This window comes from Nomascus leucogenys, chromosome 24 (genome assembly GCF_006542625.1).
Source record: "Nomascus leucogenys isolate Asia chromosome 24, Asia_NLE_v1, whole genome shotgun sequence".
NCBI lineage: Eukaryota > Metazoa > Chordata > Mammalia > Primates > Hylobatidae > Nomascus > Nomascus leucogenys.
In genome coordinates this window covers 13,211,144-13,237,837 of record NC_044404.1, presented here as the reverse complement: position 1 = coordinate 13,237,837, position 26,694 = coordinate 13,211,144, and the positions used below count along the sequence as shown (strand labels likewise).

Genomic DNA, 26,694 nt, shown 5'->3' with positions numbered 1-26,694 from the left:
CTGGTTAAATTTATGGAGCAGAACCCTGAAGCCGCATTCCTCGGCCTGGGCCGGCCCACGCGGCACTCCCTCCCTTTGTTCAGTACTGTAAGCCAGCCGTGCTTCGGAGGACTGCAGGGTTGTTAGTTCAGGCACTGACTGTTTGCTCATGACTGAAGTGAAAAGAGTTCAGGGGAAGGGCAAAAGGACAGCCCAAGTGTAAAACCCCATCCCAGCAGGCCCTGGGCCCCTATATATAGGCCCCGAGCTGCTCCTGAATGTCACATTTCACTTTGTTCTCACAAAAGCAAAATCTTCAGTCTGATCCCTGACGAACCTTCCATAAAACAGCTGCTGAGTCCTCCTACAGTGCACCCCCACTTGAACTCCTGGATCTTCTGGGGTGCCATGGGAGGCAAGCTTGCCCTTAATACAACCACACTAAAAGGAGACAGATTTCTATAGCTGTCTGCTAGTCCTCCCAGGTTCCACAGGAGATGGGAATGCCAACCCTGGCTACTAGCCAGTCTTATTTTTAATATAGAAAAAAAAAATAAACTTATTTTTTGGTCTTTGGCTATAAGGGAGGGACACGTGAGTGCTGTATGTGAATGCATGTGTGTGTGCACGGGATGGAAGTGTTTATAGGGGATTTAGTCTTATGGAATCAAATAGGAGAAGGTCCCAAGCATTAGCCCTGCCGAATCTATCCATGTGTTCTCATTAATACTCTGATTAGCAACCAAAGTGTTCAACAAGCAGCTCACATGGGCAGGACTTCATTTTAGTTTTAGAGTTTAGCCCAAGAGGAGGGCTTTCCTGGAATGTTCTAGAGTGGCATATTTACAGCTCACTACAGAGGACGCCACTGGAGGGCTGGAAAGGCAGGTCATCGCAGAGGTGAATCCAGGCTCTTCAAGTGATTAACTGTGAGTCTATGGTTTATCACATCGAGCTGTTGTGTATTAGTGGGTCCACCTGTAAAATGAGGCTACTGGGTTGAATTTTGGAAGTCTGAAATGATTACTTGAACTCTTCTAATAACGAAGGCCCAAGCAAAATAGAGAAAGAAAGAGTAGGAGGAACATAGAGAAAAAATTCAAAACCAAAAACAAACCAAAGGTATAAGAGGAGCAGGTGGGAAAAACGGCCTCTGAGGGGTGAGCCATTGCTGACTTGATACGTGTTTTTCTGGTCAGCTTTGTCTTCACCCATCTTGATACAATACTAAGAGTTGGGCCCAAGCTTGTTAAAAATAAAAACAGAAATCCCATACTAGCAACTACATGCCCACTGGCACTTTCCAATTCTGGGTAGAAGCAGACTTCTTCAATGGGGTTTAGTGAAGCCAGTGGTCTGTTTCAAATAAGACCCTAGTTCTATCTGAAGGTGAAAAGTCACGCTTCCTCATTCAAAGTAAGCCATGTATTTCTGAATAGAAACTGTAAATATACTCTTGGATTTTCCTCACAAGGTTTCCTTGTCTACTGTGTTTGGAGCTGGTAAGTGAATTTGCCATTCCAAATCTCAATTTAAAGCCCCTTTTGGTGGTGGCTGCGGGGTAGAGGGGAGGTGCCACGGATCACAGAAAACCATCTCTTGTTATATCCGTCTTATCTATGCTTTTGTATACTATTTGTTCTGGTTTGTTTAAAATACAGTGTTACAGAGAACCACTTAAGCTGGGAAATAAAAGGCAAGAAAGAGGTAGGCTAATTTAGGAAATTTTCAAGAAAAATGTGTAATCCAGTCAATCTGTCTCCACTTATTCATATACATGTTCAGGGTTCAATTAAGTCTTTAGTCATAATATCTCACATCTCCCAGGACAATCTACAAAGCACTTGCACTCACATGATCACGCAGGTTACATTAATACACGTAAATGAATCCAGTCTCCATTAGGCGTCGAGTGTGTAACACGAGGACTCCTGAAGGCCTACTTTGGCCCGTCATGAGCCCAGATGCATCAACAGTCTCTGATATATTAAAATTTGGAAAGCTGGACCTACCCCTGAGAACGAGACTTTATTATGGGCCAAGACAGACTAAGAACTTATAAACTCAATGCCCCCGCTTCCTGTGGACTTTTTCTATCTCAGGATCACTTTTATGACAATATTCCAGGAACATGCAATTCTAAGTAAATAAATTGGCCAAACTCTGAAAATGCAGGAACACAAGTTGCTTACAAATGAGATGTAGAAACCAGGACAAAGAGAGCTGCCATAGCAGACTCACTGGTGTGCACGCTTCTCTCCTGTACATTCTGTGGTTTGCCTGTTCCACGAGCTACGTGACACTGCTATTTACTCTAGCACTGTGGCCAAGGCTAAGAAGTACTCATCTAATACGGGTTTGGGAACTAAAAGGAAATATGTTTTGGAATTTACTTTTTCACACCCACACACCATTCTTGTACAAAATGCCTCTGTCAAGGTGTTTTTTTTTTTTTTAAACATTGATTTCTTGGCCATCAGCTAAAAGAAACTGAACATTCAAGTACCTCCATGATGACTGAGCATGCGGGAAGTGGTTGATTTACAACAGGTTCCCTGGACATTTTATTTGATGCATGCTGTCCTGACACACTCCACCCATGTGATCGAGCCTGCTATGTATGTCTGGGGCCACTTTGTAGTTTTCCCAGAGGTGAAATCAGAGGGAGGGCTGAAGTGGTGACAAGGCCAAATTGGCTACAGACTCAATCCCTTGCAGGGATGAGATGTAACTAACTTAAATGGTGCTAAGTCCAGCTGGGGATTAGACTAGGGCCACAACCTGCTAAAGAATACTTTAGGTACATTACAGCTGCAGATTAACCTACTGCTTTTTTATTTTTAGAATACATTATCGGGCTGCCATATATTCTGCATGGGCTTTTTCTTCATTCTAACATCCAGCTTCCTCCCTGATGGCAGAGCCAGCCCTAGGAAGGCAGCTTCCTCTGTGCCACTCCTCCAGGAAGTTACACAACTAGTTATTCACCTCAGCCATGCAGACATGACCAGGGCAAGGATGACCCTCTCCCCCTTTGTATGGGGGAGAATGACCTGAGGTGGGGATATAAAGCTGTCTGCACAAGGTCACGAAGCACAGTAGCGTCAGAGCTGGAGTCAGGGCTCTGCTCTCATGATTTGCAATCCTGTTCTCTTGCCAAGGGGCCAAGCTGCTTCCAGTACCCAAAGGGAACATCCAATAGCTTATTTTGATCACAGAGAGTTGAGTCAAGAAGGAACTGATCCTATGCTGACAGAGTGAATGAATGTGAACTGCTGCCACTTCCGCACAATAATCAGGACGAGGCTCCATGCTACTCTGTCAGTTCCACCACTGCCTTTTGGGAAAAAGAATAAAATCCCATGAATCTCTCTAAAACTTAAAAAAAAAAATCTGCATTAGTATATTGGGATTTAATAGGGTTTTAAAAAAATCTGTCACTACAGTGCGTTGTACTTATCATATGTTCTAAGAAGAGCCCAAGTTGCAAATGAATTGCCTGTGGCCTGAATGCTATTCCCCCAAGAGCTACCTCCCTTGCCTAAAGGATACCCAAAATTTCCTAGGAGGCTCAAACGGCAACAGTTAAATTTCGGGAATTACGACAAATGGGAGGATGAAGTTTGAAATGAATTACAAAGGGAACATTTATAATCTAGAGAATGTTCATTTTCAAAGGCTCAAGGCATTACGATAATCCACAGTTATCGATCTTGTATTTTCATTACGCAGAAATTGTGAAATAAAAGATGCATGATGAAAGCAATGTTTGAAAGGGCCCATCATACTTAGTTAGAAATGAAAGAAATAGTTTTTCCTCTTAAACACTTAGCCCTGAACTTTTTTTTTTTTTTTTTTTTTTTTTTTTTTAACAGACCTAGGGGACCCCGACCTACATAATAATATTGTTGTGAGATTGTCCTGGCGGGAGTCAGACAGATCAGCCCTCGACAGTTCCAAGAGCCCCACTGAAAAGGAATCTGATTCTACAATTTAAAACCCTTAAATAATACTGAACAGTGGACTGTCGTGCGTCTGGAAAATATAACCATTTTTGAAGAATGCTTTCCAAACCACGTAATGCTTTTAAAGCTGTTTATCAAAAGAGCTGGATGAGCCACGGTGGCCTGAAACAGTTTATCAGCTGTTACAGGGTCGCATGCCCCATCCTAATTTCCTTAAGCACTCCATCATTCTCGGTTGTCCTAGTCTCGGCAGACAACAGATGCCAATGTTTGGAGACATTTGCTACATAACTTTTACCCGACAAACCTGGCTCCAGGACAGATTTCCATGTCATGTGGGGCTTTTGGCTGAACTCTGCTCGAACCCAGAGGCATATCATTTACAGCAGACACTAACAATAGTTTGGGGTCACCTGCTCTTCACAAGTGGGTTCGGAGCAAGTTCGTGGCCTCTGCACACCTTTTCCAGTGCGGTTCCCACACACAAAGGCTCAGAGCCCAGGAGAGTCCCTCCACCCAGCAACTCAACCAGGTTTGGTGGCCTGAGTTCAACTGTTCATTTTGTGTGAAGAAAGAGAATGGGAAAGACAAAAGCCCAGCCAAGCACATGAACTCCTAGTCCTCGTACTCTAGCAGGTGGTCGGCAAGAATCCGGGGACAGGGTTGAATTTAAGTAAGAGCTATGGACACAATCCCTGTTTCACCTTCACACAACATTCCAACAATATTCAGGGGAGAATATTCACACCGACACCATTTCTTGAGCCCTACCTGCATGCCACATGCCAGGCTGAGTGCTTTATATACATGATATAATTTAATCCATGTAACCACCCACCAAGGTAGGCATACGACTCAAAGGAATCTCATCTCAGACAGATTAAGAAGGGAAAAACTTGCTCCAGGCCACAGCCAAGCAGCGGCCCAATGACTCAAACCGAGGGCCATCCGACTCCCCAGTAGGCCTGTTTACCCTCGCACTGCAGATGCGGGAAGCAAACAGTGCTGCGGAACCCCTTCTTGCTTCCTGCAAATGCGTGGTTTCTTTTCACACTGACTGCCACATTGCCCCTTCCTATTTCTTTTTCAGAACTGGGGAAGAACCTGTGATTTTACGTCCTTTCCACATCTTTTTCTGAAACAAGCGCTTCTCTTTGAAGAAAGACCTCTTGCCCTTGGAGTGTCAAGATAAGAAAACTTTCAGCAACTTCCCTTGGAAACTACAAAACACCCATCAGCACCCAGGATCTAAGTACAGTCGCTCCCCAGCTGCTGGCCCCTCTGAATAGCTTTTATGGTTCAATGAGGGGTGGTGACAGGGCCATGTCACTACCGTAGGGTGTGCTATTTCTTTCATGTTCCTGGGATCTGACAAGAGCCTTCCACAACCTGTTTCTTTACAACACACAGAATGAGAGATTAAAGACCAATACCAGACTCAAAGCAGGGGCTGGGACTGGCAATGGCTTCTCACCAGATGTATTCTCAATCTTTCAGGGAAAGTAAGAGCCACAGACTACCTGAGCAGATGCTGTGCAAAAGCTGCTGTGATGACTAAATGAGATAATACATAGAACCATGGCTGAATGGATATGGGTTTCATAAAACCACACTAATTCAGAGCCACTAGTTGGGGGTAAAGGGGAAAGAACACCAAGAAAGGAAACACAAATTAGTGAAAAGTCTAAATTATAGGACTTCTGATTAAACATGACAGATCTAGTCCAGAGACCCCTCTAAAGGGAAAGCGAAGGGATATAAATGGCACGAATCCAAAAGGATAAAGAGAAGGTGTCAACAATATTTTAAAAGCTGAAAAGCAGATGGACACGTGGCGCTGAAATGTAAGCCTGAGGGAGTGGAAGCCACAAAGCAGAAAGCTAATTAGGATGGTGGCCTCCACTGCATTTCAGAAAGATGGAGGCAGCAAGTAGCTCTGAAGGCCTGGAGCATAAAGGAGAAACAGGTAGGCCTGGAGTGAGGTGAAAACAGGAAGATTGGTTAAAAGGCTGCACGGGAAGCAGTTAGAGCTTCAGGTCCCCTCTCTCATCCCCATTCAGTTTTGCTCCTCTCAACAGGAGCCCAGAGTCAGCAGGTCCCCACTTGATCATTCCACAGTAAGGCCCCCTCAGCCTCAAACCAAGAGCTCCCAATTGGCTTTTTAGTGCCTCATCTTTAAAGAGGAGTAGAACAGATAGTCAAGAATCACCAGATTCTCTGGGGACTGTCTCTATTCATGAAAGAAAAAGACCAAAACAAATAAATGGAAGAAAGAAACTCAGAATAGTACTGCTATAGGACTACTATAGAAAAATAGCTTAGAGACAAAAATAGCTAGACAACAACCAGTCAGATGGGAGCAGAGGACATCAAGAGGGAGAATTTAATTAGAAACCAATAAATTGCTCAATGCATTTGTACACATACAGAAGAGTGTTTGTGGATAAATTAGCAATAGGTAGATTTTTTTTTTTTTTTTAAGAAAACTGAGTTACTAGGCCCAGGGTTAAAAAAATGTGGAAACTAAGCATTTGAGAATAAATTACGAATGCACAAATAGAAAATGAAGCAGACAATACTGAAAGAGCAGTTACTAACTCCAGGGAGAAAAAAACAAATCACAACGTTTAAAAAGGAAACATCATCAAAGTGACCTGGGTGGGGGGCTTCACTGAGAATACTATTTACGCAGTCATAATAATGAAAAACGGAATACTAAGTTATTCAAAAAGGATCATACAACTGTACTGAAAAATGGGGAAAGGGAACATGTATGTATAACAACATGAAGTCAAATGATGTCAAGAAATAGCAGTTGGTTTATTTATTTATGAAATATAAAGCTAAATACCTCCACATTGAAGAAATGGCCCAAAGTGTTGAAAGTGGTTGCCTCTGAGGGAGCAGGAATCAGGGAAATGTAGGGCAGGAGATTGCTGTTTTTTGGTTTTAGACATTTAGAAAGACTTCAACTTAAAAAAGTGAATACATATCTACTTTGATAAAATCTAATTTGAAAGGTAAATTTGTCATAGCAAAATAATTCAGGTAAAAATAATAGGTTTTTAAACACTGTTCTTCTTTTTTTGAGATAGAGTCTTACTCTGTCACCCAGGCTGGAGTGTAGTGGCACGATTTCGGCTCACTGCAACCTCTGCCTCCTAGGTTCAAGCGATTCTCATGTCTCAGCCTCCTGAGTAGCTGGGACTACAGGCGTGTGCCACCATGCCCAGCTGATTTCTGTATTTTTTAGTGGAGACAGGGTTTCCTCATGTTGGCCAGGCTAGTCCTGAACTCTGGCCTCAGGTAATCTGCCCGCTTCAGCCTCCCAAAGTCCTGGGATTACAGGTGTGAGCCACCACGCCTGGCCACCACTGTTCTTATTAATTGCACAGAAGATACTAAATATTTATTAAATATAGCTAAGGTATAAAAAAACTAAAAAATCAAAGGATCATTGGCTAATTTTATAAACAATTAGTAGAACTGTAACAGTTTGTTTTCGAGGAGCTGTGATGGACCCGGTCATGAGGGAAAAACGCCTGTAATTACCGCTCTCAACACATACCATACGCACAAATGCAATTTTGTTGTTTTCAAGAATAAACAGTAAGTCAAATCACTAAAAAATGAGTTCCTCAAGAGAACTATAGGGAAACTTCCTTTAATGAACATGTAAGAGTGACTTAAGAATATTAACACAAAAACCAAACAGCCTGGTGATTCTTCAGAGCAGTTTGTCCTCAATTATTTAAATATTCCCAGTACTTAATACCTATTAAATGCCTGAAATGTAGTAGGAGTTCAAGACTGAATTAATAAATTTCTACTGTCAATTTGCCTGTACGTACTAAGTGATGGATCTGAATATCACAAGGTCAGAATTGGCTCAACTGAATTAACTGGGCCCTCAATAGTTCAAACAAAAATAGAAACACACTTCAAGGTTTGCATCTTCTCACTAAAGGATAGAAAAGCACTTCACATGTGGTAATTTGGCCTCTAACGCCTCAGGAGGTGGGCAGGTGCCAGTTATTACCACTCTAACTGTGCTGCTGGGGTCAATTAGTAAAGTCTAGGGAACCGATGAGCCCTGGCCTCTGTCCATCCCGGCATTACTCTGCGAGGTTACCATGGATTCTAGCCAGGATTCCTGTGACCCACACTCCTCATAACGAGAGGTGAGGTTTTGCTCTGTCTCCCCTTTGAAGTCTCCTGCAGTCCCTGGGATTTTATGATACAGTTTGGGTCACCCCTGCCATTATCGATGTTTGAAGTATGTTTGGGGAAATCTGCTAGGAGTTGTCTCTGGTGTTAACACAGAACAACTGCCTCATAAAAACTGCTTTCTACAAGGAGTTCAAAGGAGCTTATCCAAATATTGTGGGTTTATCCTACTCCAGCAACTTTGCTAGGGGAGAAAGTTGAGGTTTTGGCAAGTGAATTCTGAAACAGATACACCTTCTCGAGTACCTGCAAGAGTCAGGGCAGTGCAAACACAACCAAGCAGCCTTTGGACAAGATCCTGCACTTTGAAGTAATCTGCTCTACACTTACTACCCTGCCGAAATTAAAATTTATTGGGATGGTAGGTTAAGGTGAAGGACTAAATTAGGTAAATTATTGTAAGAGGTCTTTCTGATATGTGATAAAATCTTTCCAATTGTTACTTCCAGAAACCCAGTAAAAGTCAGGAGCAAACCAGGAGGGCTGACAACTGTTGGCAGGAGGCCAAAGGGAAGCATTGCATTACAGCGGCTCCTACGGTTTAGTCCGAATTAGCCCATCATTGCCGATACATGCTACTTATCAGCAAGATGATGGATTATCAATCACCGTATTCTCAAATAAAGCAGCTTGTCAGAAAAATTAACCAGGTACGTTTGTTGGCTGGTGGCGTGTATGCAGAGTCACAGAAGGTGAGGAGAGTGGCACCTGCATGTTTTCGTAAATCTCTTAAGTCTTGCTAACTGGAAAACAGCTGTATTCTATCTGCTTCTACAGTCAATCTGTTACAATATCACACATCGTGTAGCTTCTGGAAAACTCCACCGTACACTCATTAGAGAATACTATTATAACAATTGTTATATCTATAAATTCATATATAAGTATATGAATATATACAAATAGGTTTTAGGTTATGGATCTGGGGTTCCGCAGGGGGTCCCTAGACCGTATTTTGAGACCCTCTGTTCTAAAAGAACCCATATGTACAAATTCTCTCTGCTAATCAGAAAGTGGTTTCCTCAATGTATTAAAGTAAATCCACTAAGGATACAGATAAGTAACATTATTAATTTGAATTATATAAGCCCAATATAACAAAAGTTTTTGTTTGTTTGTTTTTGTTTTTTTTTGAGACAGAGTTTCACTCCCATCACCCAGGCTGGAGTGCAGTGGTGCAATCTCAGCTCACAGCAGCCTTGACCTCCAGGGCTCAAGCGATTTTCTTGCCTCAGCCTCTGGAGTAGCCGGGACCACAGGCGCATGCCAGCATACCCAGCTAATTTTTGTATATTTTTGTAGAGACAGGGTTTCACTATGTTGCCCAGGCTGGTCTCGAGCTTGTGAGCTCAAATGATCTACCTGCCCCAGCCTCCCAAAGTGTTGGGATTACAGGCGTGAGCCACCACGCCCAGCCTCTTTTAGAGTATACTGTGATAAGAATGTTTTACTAATTCAATCTTATTTCCCCTTCACTTGACAAGTTAGTGAGAAATTTAGCAAGAAAATGTCTTTGAGAAGGAGTCTGGCAAAAGAGTACCAGATAAATACATCAGGGCAAGAAAACCACAGATGAATTATAACACCCAAACCTATCTTTCCTTCCCTTAGTGCTTCCAAGCCATAATGTGTAATACAATAGTGAGTCTTTAAGTCCTGCTAGTCCAAATGCCCTCTGTGCATCGCAGAATTATCTTACAGTCTAAAGCTCTCTGGGAGCAGGGGAGTTGAACTTTAACAACTCCTCTTGTTAAAGATTTAAATTTTATCTTGGGCAAAGGTGGATGATTCTGTAAGGGAAAAACATGAGAGACATGGGATAGTCATGAAAACCTAAAAATAAGTAAATCCAATGCCTTTACAGAGGAGTTCCACAAATAACAAATGGCTCTTCAGCCTTCTCTAATGCACAAAATACAAATTTTTTCTCAAAAGGAAATACAGACACTGTTTTATTTTTTCTTGAAGTTCAAACCAAAAATCTCAAATGTCTATCTTATGTATGTAATATTAGGTGTCACGTTAGAGTTTTAAAAACAAATTCACTGAACACAGAAGGGACTACAGATGTATAATGGCAACATTATTTCATTTTTAAATGGAATAACCCCAAATCAGAAAATAAATGGAATAACCCCAAATCACACTTTCCATTCATTTTCTTTGCACAAGGACCTGCTGGTTGAGATGCAAGGACTGGACTTTGAAGAGATGTTGATTCAGATGTAAATTCAGTAGGTTTTTTTTTTTTTCTTTTGGAAGCAGGATAGTGTGGTTTCTATGAAGTCAGTCATCTCTGCATGCCAAAAATGGCAAAAATTAGACGCTCTCCTTTCTAGAAATGATTATAATGTACCATGACCAAAAAAGTGGGTTTTTTCCTAACAGATAATCTTGCATAAAAATGACTCTTGGGATTTCAGAAATGGAAAGGCTTTTCTCAAACACGTGTGTGCATGAACACACACACTTTGCATTTTTTCCAACAATAGATTTGAGCTTTCCATAAGTTATGTTATAATGAGAATGGCATCGTCTGGGGCCTTTGAGTGAAAAGGGAATACAGTATTTAGAGTTCAGCGAGAGGGAAGAAGCCTGTCTCAGAAAATAAGATTTCTCTGCTTATGTTCCTGTGAGAGGAATTTTAACTTATAAGGCATGAAGGACTGTTAAGATGCTTCTTTAAAATATCTGATCCTGACTGGGTGTGGTGGCTCACGCCTGTAATCCCAACACTTTGAAAGGCCAAGGTCGGCAGATCATGAGGTCAGGAGTTCGAGACCGGCCTGGCCAACATGGTGAAACCCCATCTCTACTAAAAATATAAGAATTAGCTGGGCGAGATGGCATGCGCCTGCCATCCCAGCTACTCTGAAGGCTGAGGCAGGAGCACTGCTTGAGCCCAGGAGGTGGAGGATGCAGTGAGCCGAGACTGTCCAGGCGACAGAGCAAGACTCTGTCTTGAAAAAAATAAAAATAAAATATCCGATCCTATAATTTCATCAGCTTAATTTCAGAGCCAAGTGAGACATCCAATGTCATCAACACAGATCTTAGTGTTCTTCTGGGGTTGCTCACGTAGAGGGAGGAATGAGAAAATGACCCATCTACCTTCAAGCATTCTCTGGAAAGACCTGATTTGGCAAGATCAGGAAGTGAGGATATATGGCTCTCACCTCACAAATATATACGCAAGGGTGAGTAGAAGATAAAGGGACTGTCACTATATCTACTGTGCCATGTTTGGACAACAGAGGAGAGATCTGACAGTCCCTTCACTTCAGCTGGATATAGCAATAATTTTTCAGTTTCACTGAAATGTAATGCCTTTTTCATGATGAAACTGACATGTTAACTAACACAATGGCTGTCCCAAGCAGCAGATGTTACACCAAGCCAAAAGACAGATATGCTCAAAGATTAGAACCACAGCCTTAGGGTCAAACAGGTACAAGTTCCAGCTTTTCACCTCTGCCATATACATGCCTCTATATGGATGCTACTACAGCGTACAGGACTCATCTGGGACTCATCAAGCGTGCTGGAACTTCCTAGGTAAGTATGAGGCAGGAGCCACAGGATAACATATCAGATCTTTCTGAAATGTTAATTTTACTGGGTAGCAATTAAAAATATTTTCTTATTAAGCCAAACATGGAATAAAATATAAAACCCATTTACAGTTTTAGGGAACAGGAACTCTGAAAGAAATATTGGACTTGATCCACTCTAGATACATGGGATATCAGCCTACTCTCATGCCTTGAATGGAATATTAGTGGGAAAAAAATGAACACTGGTATATCCTAATAAACATTTGAATCTTTACTCAATTTTTACCTTTGGAAGTTCCCTAAAGGCTCAATTCAAGCCAATTCTGCTTGATGTGCTATGTGTAATACCAAGTATAAGAAATGGCTGCTTTCAGAGCAGAGTAATTAAAAGCAGTATTACCCAGCTAGGATGAAAAAGTTAATGGAAGCATTTCCTAAGTTCTCTTTGCAGACTTATTTTTTTTTTTTTTGAGATGGAGTCTCGCTCTGTTGCCAGGCTGGAGTGCAGTGGCGCAATCTCGGCTCACTGCAACCTCTGCCTCCCGGGTTCAAGCAATTCTCCTGCCTCAGCCTCCCAAGTAGCTGGGAGTACAGGTGCGCACCACCACGCCCAGCTGATTTTTGTACTTTTAGTAGAGACAGGGTTTCAACATGTTGGCCAGAACGGTCTCGATCTCTTGACCTTGTGATCCGCCCACCTTGGCCTCCCAAAGTGCTGGGATTATAGGCATGAGCCACGACACCCAGCCTCTTTGCAGACTTTTTGCTGACCTGTCCAACCTGACTGCATTCAGGCTCTGGTGACCCAAAAGAGTCTTAGTCCTTTTACCCTGGAGAGTCATGAGTAAGGTGCAAACACTGTTAACAAAAGGGGCCTTTCCTTATGAAAACCCACTTCCGTTTCACATCTAAGATGTCATTCACGAGAAGTGTCTTAACAGATTTTGGGTGGTGTTTTGGGACTGTTTTTACTGAAAAAGTCAAATATGCCCACCATAAATCTTTTCTGTGAAATCAACCAAAAAGTTTCTTTTTCAAAAGTTCTCAGAGCAAATGGAATTTACATCTACGTGCACAATCCAAGGGTCCTGGGATTCCAGAACATTATCAGTCCTGATGGCTATATTCTTAAACACTGATCTATCATTATCCTTCAAATTCCCCTTCCTCCTTATCTAACTTAAATAACGAGATAAGCTCCAACACTCCTGAGCTTTGCTAAATTAGTTTAAATATTTCAAGTTCTGCCAACTCCTACTTCTCTCCCCACTTTTGGGTCTTGACTTAAAAGGTGAAGAAATATTTTAGAGGAAACCTCAGGGCCCAGCTTCATAAATCTTCATCTGCTACTTCCCTAAAATGTCATGCATCCCATAGTCTGCAACAGATGGCATTTGGAGAAACAAACAAGCAAACACATAGTGCAGAGGCAGACATTCCTTTCTTCTCAAAGGTATTTTTGCCTTCTTTTGTGAAATGGCTGCTCCCGGGTCCCTGCAACTTTCTACTAAGTATCTTTTCAAACACTGCCATCAGAGGCCGTCACATTTACACAGTGGACTGGGCACTCTCACATGGCTTGGCACCTTGCTTGGGCCTGGTCTGTTTGAAGGGTAGCAGGCTCTTCACATAGCTTCAGTGGCACCTCAAGTGTGGCTGCATCTGTGCCATTTTCATAAACTTTACTTGGGAACAGACAAATGTGGCCCAATACACGTAGGCCAGAAGATGCAACCTGAGCCAGCAGAACGTTGCCTTGGAAAAGGTTTCTCATTTCAGTTCCAAACCACACATACTTGTACAGTGAACAAATGCAGTGGGGGATATTGGTCCACAACACTCATGTTGAGGCCAAAGGCTCTGCAGTCCTCCGCCCTCTTCTCTCCCCACCCCCACCTGCCTTCCTGAGAACTATTGGGTTGCCTGGAAATTTCAGAGGAAAGTTAGGTGGCTGTCGCTTGGAATGCCAACGCACTCCAACAAGGAGAGGAACTTGGAAGTATTTTAATCTAAAAGAACATAAGGAGGGGGGTTCCCTATAAATAAAATCATGTTCAAATAAACACAAAAAAGGAGCCAATGTTTCCTGTAAGGCCACTTTTCAGATGGATTACTGGAAGGAGTACTCTTTCACAGTTTTATGGCTTACTTTCCTATCATCTGCTTAAAATTTGGGTCTTTTAAAACATAGATGCTAAGATCTAAGCCTTTACTTGGATGAAATATTACAAAGGAAGCAGAAAGTCTCATTCCAATTGCAGGCTCAGAGGCAGAACTCTTGGACTCTTGGGTTCTATTCCTGGCTTGGTCCCTGGGCTCAGGTCAACCCTCGGTCAGAATCTCACTTCTAATCCCTTCAAATCATTTGTTAGTCCCTGTTGTCTAAACAGTGGGGAAAAACCCTGAGTAACACCCCTGGATCCTGTTCAATCAACTGGGATGGTTGGAGATGGTTATAACTCACTTCCAAGAAACCAGGGTGATTTATCCCTCGGTGATAGTGTTAGAGCCAGTGTGTTCCTGAGAGATACAGTGTCATCAGAACAAACTGGCACTGAAACATTTCTCCACCTGCAGGGATCTCTGCGCTCCTTTAATAGGACTTTAAAACAATATCACCCAGCATTTTTATAGTTCTTTATAGCTTCCACATTAAAATAACTCTGGTTGGGCTTCAAACCCCTGAGAAGCAGAATAAACAGAGAGATAAATTTATCCCCACTTTATAGATGAAAAAACTAAAACTGAGTCTTACACAGATGTCTTGACTTGACCCAGGGCCCAAAGCTAATAAGTAAGGTGGTTGGGACTCTGGCCTGTTGTTTTCCAGATCAAGTGTTCTCTTTCTTTGTTTAACAGGGTCTCACTGTTGCCCAGGCTGGAGTGCAGGGGCACAATCATAGCTCACTGCAGCCTCAACCTTCCAGGCTTCAGCAATCTTCCCACCTCAGCCTCCCAAGTAGCAAGAACCAGAGGTGCACACCACCCACCACCATACCCAGGTATTTTTTTTTTTTTTTAAGAGATGGGGGCTCATTATGTTACCCAGGCTGGTGTCAAACTCCTGGGCTCAAGCGATCCTCCCACCTTGGCCTCCCAAAGTGCTGGATCACAGGTGTGCACCACCATGCCCAGCCCAAGCACTCTCTTCTAATGCATAGCTCCTCATGAATACTTCTGGACCTGGAAAAATGGACTGAGGGACATTGGTGAAACGGCTGCTATGTATCCCTTCAGAAGAACCTGTAATTTTAGCTTTTTCTGCACAGTAAAGGACACTGATCCACTGATCCAAACATATACCCCACTCGCCTCTGCCCCACTTGCCTCTGGTAACTTCTGCCATGACTCTGCCACTACTGGCACCTCCAGGAATAGAGAAGGGATGTGGAAGTTAATCCCCCTCCTTTGAGGATATATGAAGACCGGCTGTGCCTCAATTATCACGGTGGCTTTCGTTTCTAGGAGGAGTGAATGGTTAGGCAGATCGCTGTCTCATGAAACTTGCAGTTAAACTTCATTTTTTTTTTCTTTTTTTCTGCAGCCTACAAAGTTGGAACTTGCAGTTAAACTTCAATTAGGCTGCCCAATTACTGTCTGCTTTGAGTCAAGCTGCACAACTTTTCTATATCCCGAGTGCCTCATCTATATGGAAATGTAAAACTTCATTGGGCTGAGATGAGGAGTGGCCAGTGCTGACTGTGAATGGCTCCCCAGTGCCTTCATGAGGACATGGTCTCTGCTGCTGAGGTCCAGATAAGGCTAAGGTGGCAGGCCAGAGGAACCAGACAGAGAAAAATGCAGTGCTGGTCAAGACATGAATCATGTCAGCGTGCAGGTAATAGTAAAGTAAATCTTGAGTCAGCAGGGAAGAAACTATGTGGAATGCCATATCTTGACACTAACTGACTCTGAAACACATATAAGAGAAATCCAATGAGCCCCCTCCCCGCAGACCCAGGTAGCAGGGTGCAATGCAGTGGTGCTGGGCACAAGGTCAAGACATAGGCTGGGTCTAAGTCTAGGTCTACCATCTCCGACCAGCTGTGTGGCTGTGGACAAGCTCCATGACTTCTCTGGACTGTCTTGTCCTCATTTGTAAATCAGGTATGAAGATTAAATGGGATTCCACACGTGGAGGCACAAAGACGATGCCTGGCACATAGATAAGTTCCTTCCTTTTGGTGTTGCACACACAGTAGTTTCCTTTTACCTGGAAGGTGATTCTCTCTTCTCTTCACCTGGCCAACTCCTACTTCATACTCCAGGCTTCACCTCAAATATTACTTCCCTAGAAAAGCCTGTCTCAACTCCCCTGATCACTAGGTTAGCCACCCTCCTTCTCCCCATCACCTTCTCTGATCATAGTCTCATGGCACCCTCTAAGTCTCCTCTATGTCATTTGTCACAATTTCAGCAAATAAGTGTTTATGTAATTTTTTATGTTTGCTGCCCTGCTTGATTATAAGCTCTTTGAGACCAGGGACAGTTTTGGTTTCTGCTATTCCCAACCCTGAGTTCATAGGAAATTTTCAATCACTATTTACTGACAGGGAATGAATAAATGGCAGCTACGTACTGGCTGACAGAAAATCAAACTTCTATGGCAATGTTGAACAACTAATAAAAATGACAAGAATGTCCCTCTCAAAGACATTCTTTCTGCAGTGACCGTGGCTACATTACTTGTGCTCCTAAAAAGAATGAAAAACCTCATCAAGACTTTCAAGCTGACAATGTATAAAATTCAAGCCATTTCTTTCTCGTCAACATTATTAAAACTTCACAGCACAAAATCATCTTTAAAAAATTTATCACATATACCTTGAACCCTTTTTATCAATCAATCCCTTGGCTATTTTGACATTTTAAGAATACACATGCTTCTTCGGGAACTCTTAGGCATCTTCAGCTTTACACTTCATTAAGTCTTATTTTCTTAACAAATACTGGAGGTGGACTTCTTGGGCTTCGAGCAGAGATGGAAAAACTAACTGGAAATACTTTTGAAGCCTCCTCACTGCCTGCCCCTCCCCACAACTTCATAAATGCTTCAAAATATACTCAAGGATTGTTTTAGTTTTGTATCTGAGAATAGAATGTAACTTAACTAAAGTAAACCATACAGAGTTTACTCAGCTGCTTCCAGATGGAAGGCATTCTGGCACAGCACACTGCATGGCCCCAGTCCACAATCGGAGCGTTTCCCCTACTGCAGTAATGCGTCTTCAGTAAGTTTTCCTGGTGACAGACAAATGGATTCACTTCAATTGGGGACAATTTCACTTCATATCCTATTTGAGGGAGTGATAGGGTGTGGATGTGGGCCAGGCCCTAGGCATTCTAAAAGGGCGTACTAATTCACTCAGGGAAAATCTATTATCCAGGCAGCAGCAAAATCCTTCTGGGCTTGAGTCGAGTCTAGCTTGGCTGGGCCCTTAACATTCATTATACCCTTTGTTGATAAGAATCCCCAATTAGTCACTCTGGAAAAGGGAGGCTAAAATAGGCCATTCAAGCAAAGAGCTACGTTAAAGTGGTTGGGTTCTGTGGGGTTTGGAACCATATGGGCTGTCCCTGATTTCCAGTCTCAGCTGGTATCAAGGCCAGACAGCCATCCCACAGCAGACTTGCCGACCTGCTGGGGGGACTGGGGGGTGGCACTTTTCTTTATGAGGTTGGGGCTGGCACTTTCAAGCAGAAGGAAAATTAAGAAGGAACAGACCCATGTGGTGAACAACAACTGTGGGGATTCTAGAACTATACCATGGGGTGTAGGAGTAAGAACCAGACTACAATCTGACAGTTTTCTTCATGGGCATGTGGGGATCCAGTTGGCTTGGTGAACAGAAGAAGCTTCTAACAATTTAATCCTAATTCTGACCTCTCTAGTGGAGAAAAATAACAAAATATACTCATATATACCTATATATATAATATGCTATATATACATACATATATAAAATATGCTATATATATATATATATTTATATGAAAAATTCATGCCAGGTTTCTGTACCTCATTTTCATGTTTTTATATTAGGCAGATCAGAAATTTCAGTTACAAGTATTCGAATTAAAAACCCTATAACTAAGAAAGTACACAATTAAACACATCAGTATGGATTAGGAGAAGCAGCAGACCTAGCCTGGAAACTGCAAAAGCCACTCTTCCCACACCACTGACCTGGGGCCGCTGAGTGTGGCTGTGTCTCTCACCGCCTGGGCTGTTTCTGATGCAAAATCCAAGGCACCTGCCACTGGCTTGGTTACAGTGCCAACAAGCCCTTTTCCAAGGCCAGATATGAAACCGCTGACACCCCCTTCTGTTTTCACACCTTCCACTGTCGAAGTTATAACACTGGTCAGTCCACCAATGATACCTAGTGAAAAAGACAAGGGCTGTTGTAACCCGACAAGGACAAAAGCAAAAGCATTTAAAGCCAAACCCCTTGATTATGGAATGATAACTTAAGGCCATTCTATTAATCTCTGTGCCAGAGAGGCCACAGACAGGCCAACTGACAGAAGAGGATCCTGCAGATTTGCCCATTAAGTTCAGAGTCAGAGGATATATGTTACATGTTAGTCAGAAGTAAAATGTGTTCCAGTTCAAAAAAAAAAAAAAAAATCAAAGAAAAGCTGAGAGGTTAACAGTGGCCAATTTTTCGATCCCAGAGCTTGGGCAGCCTATGGACAATCAGGAGAGGATACAGATAGAGGATTAAATCAACAGGAGACTAGAAAATTGGGCCTTTGGGGAAAGTTTGAAGATGATGGCATCCTATGAAACATAAGGCAGAGGCTGGGCGCAGTGGCTCACGCCCGTAATCCCAGCACTTTGGGCGACTGCAGCGGGCAGATCACGAGGTCAAGAGATCGAGACCATCCTGGCCAACATGGTGAAACCTCATCTTTACTAAAAATACAAAAATTAGCTGGGCGTGGTGATGCGTGCCTGTAGTCCCAGCTACTCGGGAGGCTAAGGCAGGAGAATTGCTTGAACCCAGGAGGCGGAGGCTGCAGTGAGCCGAGATTGCACCATTGCACTCCAGCCTGGTGACCGAGCGAGACTCTGTCTCAAAAAAAAGAAAGAAAGAAAGAAAGAAAGAAAGAAAGAAAGAAAGAAAGAAAGAAAGATATATAAGGCAGAGAGAGATAACTAAATGTAGTTGTTTCTTAGTATCCATGTGGGATTGATCCAGGATCCCCTGCAGATACCAAAATCCTAGGATGCTCAAGTCCCTTACATAATGTGCTGTAGGTGTTTGCATATAACCTACACACACCGTCCTGTATACATTAAATCACCTCTAGATTATTTATAGTAGCTAATACAATGCCCACATATCACTTCGTTTGTGTGGAGTCAATACAGTATTTGAAACGTGTGGCAAATTCAAATTTTGCCTTCTGGCACTTTGTGAAATCTTTTTTTTTCCCAAATATTTTCCATCCATGGTTGGCTGAATCTGTGGATATGGAGAGCTGATGGGATACATTTGCGGTTTTCAAAGAACACTATGGGGGTGACTGGCCAACCCCACTGGATGCTTGAAATAAGGTAAAAGCTACTGCATGCTTTGATGAAATTCGGTATCGGCGATTACATAAACCTTCATGAAGAGCACCCCAAAAAGCTGTGAAAGCTGGCTAGGACCCTCAATGGAGTCAGTTCAAAAGACCAATCTGGGTCAAAAAGACATTCCAAACATTTTGCAAGTTGACAGCAATGGCTGAAAACACCTTAGAAGAGGCCAGAAGCTGGCAGAGGCTGAAGAGGTCACAGTCACTGAAGGGAAGAGGCAGCCCGTCCGGGGAGCATCTCCAGGACCTGTGCCAGGGACACTCACAGGATGTTTACCCTCTGACAGTGGGGTGTGAGGAAGCTCTCTAGACTGTTCAGCTCTAGTGAGACAAATTGGTAAAGGAAACTCCTTGGGTGAGAATGTACTAACAATTCACAACATTTCTTTTGGATTCTGGGTAAATTTGCTCCAGTGAGGCAATATCTCTTTCCCAAACTTTCTGTTTTTGTTTTTTTTAAGAAACAGGGTGTCCATCTGTCACCCAGGCTGGAGTGCAGTGGCATGATTACCGCTTGCTGCAGCCTTAAACTCCTGGGCTCAAGCGATTCTCCCTCTAGGTCTTCCAAAGTACCGGGCTTACTGTCCTGAGCCACTGCACCCAGCCCTTTCCCAAACTTTTGAACAAAGTTCTTGGCAGAGCACACACAGAACAGGAATTCAGACTGGGACCTGAGAGACAGAACATGACTGAACCTGGGTCCAGCAGGGCCTGCAGAGAGAACTGAGCACAATTCCCAGTTCTTACACCAAGGGGATTGAGTGGATTCTGGTTCTTATTATCTTCTAAAGGTCTTTTCATCCTAAGGGAAGACTCTCACTCCAGGATACTGCCTTCATATAACCCAGAGCTCAGTGGATCCTCTTTGGATGAAGCCACTGGCTCCCAGAGAGGCTGTACATATTATAGGAATGATTCTTGATGAGAGGTAATTTTGCAGCTTTGAACCAATCATGCATTTTCTCAGCACATTTGTGTGTTCATCCAGAAAGTGAGGAGAGCCATGCTCTCTCCACGTTGCAAGGATGCTGGCCAGATAAAGGCCACCATACATAACAAAGCATTTTATATTCATTTTAAAAGTCTTCTAAGAGTCCAATGTACTGTCATTACCGTTACTAGAAAGAATGATTAAACCTTAACCTCAAATGATTGCCCAACACTCAACTTTTAAAATCCATAAACAAATTACTTTCAGCCAAATTTCACTTCTGGCCTGACGTCTCCTTAGGAACAGCTCCCTTTATGGTTGGGCAGCCTTAGGAAAAGCAAAAGCATTTTGATCCAAATCTCACCATTAGGAAAGCTGATAAACAAAAACTCTATTCTAAACGTGTCCTAAGCACAAATAGAAATATAATTTTTTACTGTCTATATTCCTTCCTCTTCTTCCAAATGCAGATAATTAATACTGATCAGTCTTGATATGACTCTGATAGCTTTGGATGGTTCCTAAGGATCTGGTACAAAGAGTTTAATTTACTAAGCCTTACTATGCATGAGCTATGTGCCAAGTGTCATGTGAGGTACACAAAGATAAAGGTGAATGCAAAGTGGTCTTTCTCCCCTCCTCACATTCTCAATCTATCAGACGTACACAGCTGGTGACATACACAACCCAGACTGTGCTCTGTCATTAACTCTAACAGGGACAATCGAGCTGGGAAAATGTATTGAGTTGGGACTTACAGGCTGAGTAGGATTTTGATAGACAAGGAAGTGAGGCAGCGGAGGCAGAGCAGAAGGACCATGTGTGAGCAAGGACTTGGAAGCACACCTGGGAAGCAGTACATAGCTCTGTGTGGCCAAAGTGCAACATGGCTGAGGGATGGTGGTTGGAAAATTGGCTGGATTTATAGTTCCAAGGGCCTTGGATGCTGTACTAAGAAATTGTTAAGAAAAATGCAACAAAAGGCAAATGACTCAGAATTAAAACATTAAAAGAATTCAAAGTCAGAAACCAAATGCATTCATGCCATCACCAACATCTCTTAGGCAGATAAATTCATAATTTTAGTGAATGCACATTTTTGCAAAACTAAAAAACACCTGGGCTACAAACCTGGCCACAGATTCCCCATTTCAATTTCTTTGGAAGGAATGATCAGTAAGAAGGCAGAGGTTACAATTCTAAGAAGAGAAGTAGCAGCTACAATTCTAAGAACAGGTCTGGTTGATTACACCTTATGATACTTTGAGAACAGAAGCCAGAGAACGAAAAGGAATTGCAATGTGCACAACATGCAGAAAACGAATGAGGAGTTCTCACCGGCTGTGGTATTTCAACTGCAAGGAGGATAAAGTAAGAGAGCTTGGAAGGCTATCAGGTACATCAACACAGGATTTCCTCTGTTGTCAGCTTTTTTTTTTTTTTTTGAAATGGAGTCTTGCTCTGTTGCCAGGCTGGAGTGCAGTGGCACAATCTCAGCTCATTGCAACCTCTGCCTCCAGGGTTCAAGCAATTCTCCTGCCTCAGCCTCCCGAGTAGCTGGGATTACAGGTGTGTACCACCACGCCCAGCTAATTTTTGTATTTTTGGTAGAGACGGGGTTCCACCATGTTGGCCAGGCTGGTATCAAACTCCTAACCTCAAATGATCCACCCGCCTCAACCTCCCAAAGTGCTGGGATTATGGGAGTGAGCCACTGTGCCTGGCCTAATTTTTGTATTTTTAGTAGAGGCGGGGTTTCACCCTGTTGGCCAGGCTGGCCTCAAACTCCTGACCTCATGATCCGCTCTCCTAGGCCTCCCAAAATGCTGGGATTACAAGCATGAGCCACTGCGCCCAGCCCAGCTTTCTTTTTTTATAGCTGCAATCAGATTGATACAAAGGCGCCTCTGAGGACCAGCAGCAGCAGAGCCTGATGTCACCCATGACTTACCATGAGCCAGGCCATGGATGCCGGCTACAAGGTGTTCACCACTTGTGGCTGCGTGGTACCTGATGTACTCCCGCTCTGACTGATGCCGATTGTCCATCGTCTTCCCTAAGCCATCTGATAATGTTCCAGCAAACTAGAAGGAGTTAAAAACAGGAAAAGAGTTTTAAAGTCTTAGCACTATTTTTACTATTTGAAATACTTTAAATAAATTTAAATTAAATACATTTAGATAAGCCCATGCTGGTCTGCAGTGGTGTGATCTCATCTCATTGCAACCTCTGCCTCCCAGGCTCAAGTGATTCTCCTGCCTCAGGCTCCCGAGTAGCTGAGATTACAGGTGTGTACCACCACACTTGGCTAATTTTTGTATTTTTAGTAGAGATGGGGTTTCATCATGTTGGTCAGGCTAGTCTCGAACTCCTGACCTCAAGTGATCTGCCCACCTAGGCCTCCCAAAGTTCTGGGATTATAGGCATGAGCCACTGTGCCTGGCCAATAATTTAAATATAAATAAATTTAAATATTTTAAATGCAGTTACCTATACTGTCTGCCCCAGGTGAGTGGTTCTCAAAAGGACTGGACACATACAAATTGGGGGATGCATACAATGGAGGACACTAGGCTTTGCAAAGCAACTACTAAAAATATTTAATGACATTCACTTTCCAGAATACTACTCCAAATTTACTGAAAAAATCAGAGGTATAACAAAATAGTCTTGAGGGAGGAGAAGTGAGCTTCAGGACTGTATCATGGTAAGAACATAGGCTCTTTGCCCTAAGAATCAGTGGAATTCAAAACAGGAAATGTGTCAGATTGTTGCTTTAGGGTTTGGTATCAAATATTTGGAGACATCAAACTCCCTCCAGTAATGCTCTCTTTCATTTATTCAATAATTACTGAGTACCTATGAGGTGCCAAGCTCCATTTGTCAAAAGCCAAAAACGAAATCAATGGAAAGATGAACAGGTTAGGTTACCTTTCATAGGAGGTGGCAGACTTGAACTCATGATTTCAAATGCAAACCCACCCTTTCCACAATTCAGAGATTTTATTTATCCTGGCATACTTTAACCAGAAAAGCTGTCTCATCCATCAAAGCTGGGATAAAAAGGACATAAAACTCTGTTTTGTCACAAGACAATCTGAAAAGGTTTAAAGTGACAGTTAATAAACCACAGAGTACTTATCCTCATCATTCAGGCATAAAAAGAGAAGGATATCAAATATATAATTAACCGTCTCAGGAAGGATCTACCAAAACAAGTGGTTTAAGTGCCAATGACCCAGGACTAACCTCTTAGAAAACTCACAGGAATGTTCCTTAGATACAAGGCTCAGGGGAAAGCCTCAAGGCAAGCTGCCTGCCTGGAAGGCCCAGGAACTGGGTGGCCATCTAGGGGCCTATTTCATTCTCCTTTGGCAAGGGGGTTAGGGTGCGTGTTACACAGATCAGATCTGCCCTGGAAACCTCAGTCATGAGGATTCTTGACACAAGTGACACGTGATTTCTGGGCACAGAAGAGGGACTAGTGAACGCAGCAGTAATTCCACGTAAAGCAACAGTTCCTGGAAGAAGCTATGGGCAGACTCATGCCTTTTACTCAGTACAAATATTTTACAACCTAGGGCAGTGATTCCTGACCTTTCTGGAGATGTAACCCCTATCATTATGTTTGCTTTCTGCCTTGCCTTCTATATCACTGCCTGTCTAATGAGAGAATTAAAGTTAATGAGAATTAATAACTTCCTTTAGGACAACTGGAAACACCACACAATGCTGCAAAGCTAGCACCGTGAATCACTAAGGAGTGGCTTCAGTCAGAGACCCCATCTGAGAGTTACCACAGTATAGGAGAAGGGCCACAAGCTGGGGCATCTGACCAAATCCGGCTTCAGTCCTCCCTCGACCATTCTGGTAACTACATGACCCTGAGCAAGGTCACCTATCTCTGAGCCTCCTCTGCATCTGAAGAATAGCGAGAGTACGTACTTTGTCATGTGGCTGGGAGCATTCATGACAATGGCTCGGGGGCCTGGTATCTAGTTAGCATTCTTACTATTCTTATTACTCTGCTACTAGTCCAAGGAGGAACATGCTGCAGTGTTTGAGGGAAGCCTGTCGAAGGTTTAGAATTATGGTCATTTGCACTACAGTGTAACATAATAAAATCCTCTCTTTCCAGCAGATAAACACCAGCCTCCCAAGTAAGTTTTTGGAGTGGTACCACTTACAAAATTAGAGTGTTGGACTCCACGATTTCCAAAATCCTTTCCAGCTCTGGCACTGTGTGACCTACAACCCAAGGTAGAATGTCTTTACTAAGTACTTCCTCTGAGCCCAGGACAGATTTAGGTACTGCTGAAGACACAAACAAACAGCAGCCTTGAACCCTGCCCTCAAGATCTGACAGTCTCTTTGAGAAGGTAACAATAGTATACACTAAACAGTCAGCAGGAACCCAGGACACAAACTACACAGAAAGGAAATGTGACCTTTGTTTTGGAAAGAATCAATAAGAGTCCCTGCTATGTTTAGAATTAAGTAGGCTGCCAGTGTTCTTCAGGTTCTGGACAAAAACGTGTCTCTCTGGTGCCCCAGACGCTGTGAGAACCACAGTTATGTGACGTGTGCCCATGTCCTGTGTGTCTCCAGGGGACACATCTCCACCTGAAGAGACCCAGGAGCACTGCAGCCAATTCAGGGTCTTATTCAGGTCTTTCCTGTTTCTCTCAAGCTCTTACATTCTTTGTAAGAGCTTACATTCTCTTTCTTGGAAGACAGATTGGGTAAAGTGCTTTTTACCTATTGCTGGCAGCTAACTAGGAGGAAGTTACAAATCCCGTAATACTCCCCCGCCCCAACCAAGAGAATATGGGAGAATAATCTAGGCAGAATACCCAATATCACTCCCTCTTCTTCTACTGCCATCAGTTAATATCCAAAGTTGATGAGTGAGCCTATGCCAAAAGCTTAATTTCCAACTAAGTCTGCTGTGGCAGCCTCAGCTCCCCAGCACCAACTGGGTCCTGGGTGTTCTCTGTACAAAGACAATGTATTGACCCAAGGAGGATGGGATGAGATGACCTAAGACATCACTCTTTCCTCTAATGCTGGATTCTTCCATAAGATGAAGACCTTTGCCATGGAAAGGTACCTACACCTATCTCAACTTACTGTAGGACTTCTGTCTGAATTCCTGTTTCTCTGTCCATAAATAATTGCTTGTGCAAGCCAACTGGACTTGTCCTTTGGCACTTGTTAACAGTCAACCATTACAAAAGTCTTCACCCCTAGAAATACAGCTTTGAGAACCCAGAAAACTTGAGTGGATGTTGAAATCTATGATCCAACCAAACCTATATTGATGAGTAGTTAATCAGATTTTACTGGGAAAGACGTTTTACAGAAACTAAACCAAAGCCAGCCAGATGATGGATACAGTGGTAAAGGTAGGGCCCTGGGCCAGTTCACTGCACTCTGAGTATTGAATCCAGACTACCATAAAGCATGTGGCCTCCTTTTACTATGGAGGCATTTACTTAGGCATCCTTAATTCTACCCCATTCCCCACCTCAGTGGGAAGGTAAGTCCTGCCCAGCTGTTATTTCTCCCTCAAAGACAGCAGAAAACACGTGGGCTGTGGAGGGAGGGAATTCCAGTGGTGCTCATCATGGGTGCCCTCTGGCCTTGCTCTTCTCTGAAGCTTGGAAGCACTATTTTACCCAGGTCCTTGACTTTGAAGATGGTCATCAAAACAGGGCAGAGATACCCAAAAGAGCTACACCATCATGTAGGAGTGACTGGCCCAGGCCATCCTTCATGATCCCATCCTCCCACTGTCTTGTGACAAGTAAAGCCTGGAGGTAGAGGTCCAGATTATTCAGACGAAGGAGAAATGAGTCCCGATGTGAGCAAGTACAAATCCACTACACATCCAGTCAACCAAGCAATCCAACATGTGCAGAAGCCCTACTTGTATGGCAGGCTAGAGACAGAGAATCAGAAATCAGAAGTGGTTTCTGTCTCTTGCCTTCAAGACCTCAGTAGGGAAGTATGGATGTGGCATAATAGAAAGATAATCACACCTGAGTTTGAATTTTGACTGTGACACCCAACAGCTATGAGATCACAGACAAATAATCTTTGCGGGCCTCTGTTTTCCTCCTTTTCAAAATGGGGATACAAATATTCCCTACAAAGATGCTGTAAGGATTAGGTAATACATGTAAGGCACATAGCACAGAGCCTGATACATATGAGACATTCAATAAGAACAGTATTATGTTACCTAAATTTTGACTTCTTCATATGCAAAATGGGAATAATCGGATTCTGCAGGATTGTCTTGAGGATTCAGGGATCGTGTGCACGTAAAGCATCTGGCATGGCATATCCCCCCTAGCAAAGCGGAAGCTATCTGTAGCGGGCATAACAGCACCAGGGTGTGCTAGGCTTTTAAACTGGGAAAGCGACTAGCAACTGGAAGGTAATCTGC

The 26,694-nt window shown here is 43.0% G+C and overlaps 1 protein-coding gene across 5 annotated transcripts in view; it reads right to left on the bottom strand.

Moving 5' to 3' along the window:
- The window catches only part of VPS13D (vacuolar protein sorting 13 homolog D), a 275,651-nt gene that overhangs the window by 35,058 nt on the left and 213,899 nt on the right, over positions 1-26,694 (bottom strand). For all 5 annotated transcript variants that reach the window (XM_030805963.1, XM_030805965.1, XM_030805966.1 and 2 more), the window contains 2 exons: positions 22,195-22,327; positions 17,913-18,108 (listed from right to left, as the gene is read on the bottom strand). In XM_030805963.1, coding sequence (XP_030661823.1) covers positions 17,913-18,108; positions 22,195-22,327 — 329 coding nt within the window. The remainder of the gene's footprint in view (positions 1-17,912; positions 18,109-22,194; positions 22,328-26,694) is intronic.